Source organism: Elephantulus edwardii, unplaced genomic scaffold (genome assembly GCF_000299155.1).
Source record: "Elephantulus edwardii isolate Elephantulus edwardi_28Jun2011 unplaced genomic scaffold, EleEdw1.0 scaffold00110, whole genome shotgun sequence".
Classification (NCBI taxonomy): Eukaryota; Metazoa; Chordata; class Mammalia; order Macroscelidea; family Macroscelididae; genus Elephantulus; species Elephantulus edwardii.
In genome coordinates this window covers 1648005-1654575 of record NW_006399860.1, presented here as the reverse complement: position 1 = coordinate 1654575, position 6571 = coordinate 1648005, and the positions used below count along the sequence as shown (strand labels likewise).

At 43.1% G+C, this 6571-nt stretch overlaps 1 protein-coding gene across 1 annotated transcript; it reads right to left on the bottom strand.

Annotated features, from left to right (window-relative positions):
- Positions 1–522: 522 nt before the first annotated feature.
- On the bottom strand, positions 523–3546 carry ZNF281 (zinc finger protein 281). Its single transcript, XM_006892093.1, is given in 2 exon segments — positions 523–3215; positions 3442–3546. A coding segment is annotated over 1 exon segment (2679 nt). The 5' UTR covers positions 3202–3215; positions 3442–3546.
- Positions 3547–6571: the final 3025 nt, after the last annotated feature.

Here is a 6571-nt window from a genome sequence, read left to right as displayed (position 1 = left end):
CCTATCAGCCCAGATACAGCAATTTGAAATGTTTTCGATCCCTTAAATGATGAAATGTATATCATACAATCTGTAAAGTAGATATTCCATTACAGTGATAACGTACAGAATTCCCATGCGTTATTACACTTTCCTGAGAGTAAAGCAATTAGAACAACCTTAATCCTAGCAAAAAAAGGTGGAGTTTTTTTTCAGTTGTGTTTTTTTTTCCTAGGTTTTTTGTGGGCTTTTTTTGCATTTAAAACTTTTGGGCTATTCCCTGACAATCTATACATGTAAATTTGATTGCTAAACATTGTCACTTTGAATGTCAAACTATTTTTAATCTATTGATTTTGATTAAAAATCATAATACAAACAGAGCTAAAATCACACTAACAAAATAAACTAAATATGAAAAGTTGCATTGAAAGGGCATTACATTATTCTTAATAGGATCGTGTAGAAACATTCCAATGGCAGTGTTCTCAAAATAAAACAAAATTACAATAGGAGACTCCCAGCCTGGTCACTTTTGGGACCTTACCTGTAACTCTGGCTGGTGGGTGTCTTTACTCTTGTACTACATGGCTCACTTACATCAGACATCATATTTGTATACCCTGAGAAATCTGACACTTAAGTCCTTACTCTATGGTCCACTTCTCCATTAGAGTTAGTGATAAAGGTCATTGGCACCCTGCTGCCCGACTTAAACTGAGAACCAAATGCTTGTGCAAAGTTCTCAATCTGGTATGTTGTTCTAGGCTCTATGTCTTTCTGAGGATCTATCTGGCTAGCTAACTCCTGAGATGGAATCTGAAAGCTTGTTGAGGACTCTAAATTTTTCTGTTGTTCCTTCTGGCCAGTCAATTTCTGAGATGAGGACTGGAAGGCTGATGAAGTCTCTAAGTTCTTCTGAGAATCAATCAGGTCATCTAGCTCCTGGGAAGGTGTCAACTGCTGATGTGTAGCATCCAAAGCAGATAAATAAAGACCTGGCTGAGATCCAAATAACATCCCAAAAGGAGGCTTTGGCAATGAAGATGGCAACACTGAGGTAACAGATTGGCCAAAACCACACTCTAAAGGAGATGTAGTGTATATTTGTTTTTCTGGAAATAAAGTGTGGTTGTGGAGAGGTGAAGACAAACTGACAAACTGGAAACTGGGTGCAAGAGTAAAACCTGCGTTATTGGATTTTTCAAAAGCCTGCTGGAGGTATTTGGAATATTCCTGTAACATACTTGCTTTATCATTTGAAGGTGTTTGGGTGCCTGGGCTCAAATTTTCTTCTTGAACCAATTCTGAGTGTTCTCCTGAGGTGTGTAAATCCACTCGTGGCTCAGTTATGTTGAAAGGATCCTCTTTCTGACTTTCTGATTTGTTGGAGTATTGATCCAAAATACTTTGTAAAACCTCATCAGGTATTCCAGACTTGTCATGACAAGACTTAATTTCAGCATTTAGAGCCGAGGAGTCAATAAGTGACAATGGCGCCTCATTGTCCAAAACACTGACACCTGCAGACTGAATGACGGACTGCTGGGAGACCATGTGTCCTACGTTTATAGAAAAGGCACTGTTGCTGCTGGCAGTTGGTAAATATCTTCTTTTCTTTGAAAACTGCATGGCATCATCGTAATTACTACTTATTTGACCTTGTTTGCCACTTGTACTTTGGAGAAGACTAATGGTCTCCACACTATTATTTGATACTATGCCAAGTGAGCCACTTGGTTTCCCAGACAAGGATTTCTGTCCAACTATGTCTGGTAATGGTGACACAAAATTAAGGTAGTTCTTGTCTGTATTTTTGCGACTTCCTTTTTTAAAGATGACTTTTGGCACCCTTTTCTGTAATTCATCTATACCAGGGCCAATTATGCCTCCACTGGAAGACACTGTTGGCATCTCTACTGAGTAACTCTGCATGCTTACATTATTTGAAATTTGTGATTCGTTTGTTTTACCAGTCTTATGTTCCTTATTTTCAACAGCTACGCTTTTTGACTTCGTCTTTCTCCTTGAAGAACTTGTATTTCCCTGAGACAACACAGCCAGATTACCCATACTGTTATGGTTTGATGACCCAGGTTCTGCACTAGCTGCTCCTTTAGCTATGGCTTCACCACATGTACGCCTGTGCTTCAACAATCTATCAGTTCTGGAAAAATACTGTTGGCAAGTGTCACATTTATATGGCTTTTCTCCACTATGTGTCCTCTTGTGTCTTTCCATATGGTACTTCTGAATAAACTTCATGCTGCATTGATCACATCCAAATGGCTTCTCACGACTATGGATTTTCTCATGTCTCTGCAAGAGATATTTCTGAATGAAACCCATACTACACTGGCTGCACTGGAAAGGTCTTTCTCCTGTATGAATGAGGACATGTCTCCGCAGGTGATAGGAGCTTCGGAAAGCAGCACTACAGTGATCACAGATATGAGGTTTCTGACTTGGGGAGAGGATGGCACCTTCTCCATCTCCAACCAAAGATGGTTTGGATGATGCACTTGGCTTCCTCTTGGCTTTAATTCCCTGAGATTCTGGCTTTGGCCTCTTTGCCTTTTTGACATTTGTGTCCTGCTTTGGCTCCTCACTGCCATGATGATCATCAGTCCTGCTACTGCTGCTTAGTAACACATCGCGGTGGTGCTGGGCTGGTTGCTGCTGGGCATGCTGGTGGAGAATGCTGAGGTCCTGGATGACGCCGTGGCTCCCTCCTTCCCCGCCTCCGAGGCCTGGAGATCTCTCTTCAGCCCCAGCAAACAGCCCTCCAAAGTGGTGGTGGTGATGGTGGTGGTGGGACTGCTGCTCCTCAGGTTCCGTTGGTTTCTCCTGTTTGATGCTAACCAAAGACTGCAAGAGTCCCCAGGAGGACCTCTGCGTGGGGAAGGCCGCTGCTGACGCCGCCGGCTCCTTCTTGAAAGTCATGTCCGGGGCTGGCGGAGGGGGGGGCTCAGCGGCCGGGGTTGCGGAGGTAGAGGAGGATAACACGCACTGCGGGGGAGGGGCGGCCGACCCCGCCGGCCGGGTGAAGCTGGTGACCGGGGGAAGCCGGTGGTTGAACATAACCATACCCTGGGGAAAGGTGGGTTCCATCTCTGCCCTCCTGCTGCTGCTGCCTCCGCCGCTACCACCACGGCCGCCGGCGCCGCTACCACCGCTACTGCCGGTACCGCCGCCACTCAGGAACCCGCTGCCGATTTTCATACCCCGGAGGAGGCCTGGCTGAGAAGAGGAGGAGGAAGAGGGAAGAGGAGGGGAAAGAGGTGGAACCGGGCCCCGGGCCGGGACCACCGCAACACTCAGGACCCCACCGCGCCGCCGCCCAGACCGCAACGCGCCCAGCGCTAATTCCCAGCCCAGCCGCCTCCGGCACCGGCACTCAGAGTTCTAAGGCTCTCCCCCGGGGCTCGCCCTCTCCCTCCGAGGCCCATTGGCAGCACTTACGGGTTCCGCCGCCGCCGCAGCCGCCGTCGCCTCCAGTTAATAAAAATAACGCCGTCCTCTCCACAATGGAATTAAAAGCCTCCCCCAAACTGCGCAGCCGCGGCGCGGTGTGTGCTGGGAACTCCTCGACCAGGCCGGAGGGGAGCTCTGTGGAGCCAGAGCGCCTGCGCCAAAGCTTCCGCCCGGCCTGCCTGTCAATCACTGGGGCAGTTGAGCAGGGGGGTGGTCCCTGGCGAGAGGGGCGGGGATTTGGAGGCTGCCTAAGGTGGGATTTGCAGCAAGATTAGGCGTGGTTTGGTGGGCTGCATGGAAGGTGAAAGTGGTTGAGGGCTTTTGCAAGAAATGCACTCTCAGGAGGTGGAACCCAGGGTGCAGGAAGTTTCGCGGTACAGTCCAGTGGCTGGGGAGACGCAGGGGAAGGTTGCAGAACATGGGGGAAACTGAGAACTGTTGGATTTTAGAGTTTGCATTTTACAGCTGCAATCCAAATCCAAAACTGATCACTTAGGTCACATTTAATGCTGTTCGAGTCAACAGCATTAAACATCAAATACACAACATTTGTTAAGCCAGTTTGATCTGGTTTTAGAAACACTTTCTTAATGGGGCATACTTTAATAGGAAAAGCTTTCTTTGAAACCGCAATAGAGGTACCATTGCAGAGGGTTAAAAATGTTGTCATACTGCCAACCTACCTGAAGGCTACGAAAAAAGGAAACAGTGTAATCCAGGTGCAGCAGCCCTGTAAAACACGCCCACACAGACCTCATCTTCAGATGTTATTTAAGTACCCACATACCTTCGTATTCCGTGCTAATGAGTTTGTTTGCTGCCTGACCTTCCAAAGATCCCAGGCAGGATTCACTCCCTCTTCCTCCATTCAGCATGGAATGTTGACAAATACATACAAATACAGGTTGCTGGGGTTTGGTTTTTTTTTTTTTGTTTGTTTGTTTTGTTTTTCTCTTAAGAAAAATTACAAAGTCAGATCAATAAAATGGAAACGAACATGTTCAGTGCCTAAAACATAGCAAGCATTCTCATGTTAAACTTACTAAAATCTAACAGTCTAAAGAAATACATATATAAAGCATAGAATATTTGTATGAAGACTATGGTACTTTATTTACATAGTATCTTTTCATAATGAAATTGCAAATCAATTTTCTCACAATATTTTAGCTAAGTATCTTGGAAATTTTACAGTTCCAACGATTAAGAGATAATTTACAGACTTCTCTGAACTATCTCAAATGCTTAAAAACTAAAGAGCACTTTGAGATAACTAAAATTAGTACTTTTTCTAACTCCATGCAGTTACATTTGAACATGCTGCCACTTAAGCCATGACTCTTTACTACTGTCGGGTATAATTAAGTGTTAACAGAAATACTGGAAATTAAAAAAACTTAAGGTAGTGGTAAAATATTAGTCAATGCCTATGAGAAATGAGGCTGCCCCTTTATGCAGGGTGTCAGTGTTTAATAGTAAGCTGGGATGCATATAAGCCAATCCAAGCATGAAGGGCAGTAGGACAACTCATATGAAAAGCCAACTTTGCTCCTCAGTTATCAAGATAAGAAACCTGTCATTTCTCTCATTCACTCTGTCAGCCTTGAGATACTCCAAGCCAACTTACCTCTGTGTTGTACACACCATATATCAGGAAGATGAAGAGACCCTGTAAAATAAAATGGAGGGGGAAAGCTGTTAGCGCTAATCATCATTTCAGCAGTAGAAATACCTGAAATAAACTTTCTTAGGAGCAGACAAAAAAGACACACTTCATCAAGGTCAATTTCTTTTTCTATTTTTCAACATTAGAAACTGTACCTTGAGCATTTATATATATGCTAGCATGCCAGCACATTGCTTATGGTGGTGTGCTTTTGAATTCTTTAGAAAGAGAACTAAAAATACCATCCCAGGTACGCGGAATACTAATTGGAAAAATCAAAATGTCAGGCTCTGAAAGAGAGCTGGAGGATGAAAACAATTAAACTCAGAAATGTCATCAAACTAATCATAGAAATAACACTAAGCCCTAGTGTTTCCATGCACTTATTTAAACTATAATCACTACAGAATGTATTTATTACTGTTTTCAAAGTAAGAGTGAAAATATGTATCTTATGGAAATAGAAAAGCCCTTGAGGAATAAGCTCATAGTAATATCTTAATGATGAGTAATTTTAAAAATAATATTTAAAATACCAGGTCAAGTTAAGATAAAATTTCACATTATTACCCACGTGTGAAAATGGTATACATTTGCTTAAGATACTATATATTTCATGAAAGTTCCAAACATAAATCTATATGCATATATATGTGTGTGTGTGTGTGTGTGTGTGTGTGTGTGTATAAGTATCTTTAGGAAATGATGAATTAATGATAAAACAAACTCAGCTCTTATAACTTAAGCATAAATCAGTTTTGAAAGAAAGTAATATGGATGTGCTTTAAAATTATTAAAAATAATTGCTGTTGTTATGTGCTGTCAAGTTGCCTGTGACCCTATTTACAACAGCTCTGAAGCCTTCCCTGTCCTGAGCTGGTCTCACTGACTCTGACACACCTACCTCCATTGCCCTAGTTACTATATCAATTGATGTCATCTGGGGTCTTCCTCTCCAGTGCTGTCCCTCTACCCTTATCCAAAGACCAGTCCCTCCTGGCCTCATGCCCAAAGTATGTGAGATGGACCTTCAAAATACTATCTCCAAAGAAAAAATGGTTTCACCCTCTCCAAGACACACCTATTAGTTTTCTTGGTGTTCCATGGTTCAAGACTCTTCTCCAGCACCACAGTTCAAAAGCACCGATTCTTCTTCTGTCATCCTTAGTAATTGTCCGGCTATATGAAGTATAGCAAGTAATTGTGAAGATCAAGCACACCTTAGTCTCTAGACTAACATCATTGCTTTTCAGTACTCTGGAGAGGTCACTGACAGACTTATCTAATGCAATTTGTCTTTTGATTTCCTGACTGCTGCCAAAAGTGTTGATTGTGGAGATGTGCAAGCTATAACCATTAACAACCTCAATGGAGAACCATCTATCATGGTGCTGCCAATTAGCGCAGCAGTGTGAGTCTTTGCCTTCTTGATGTTGAACTCCAATCCATGTT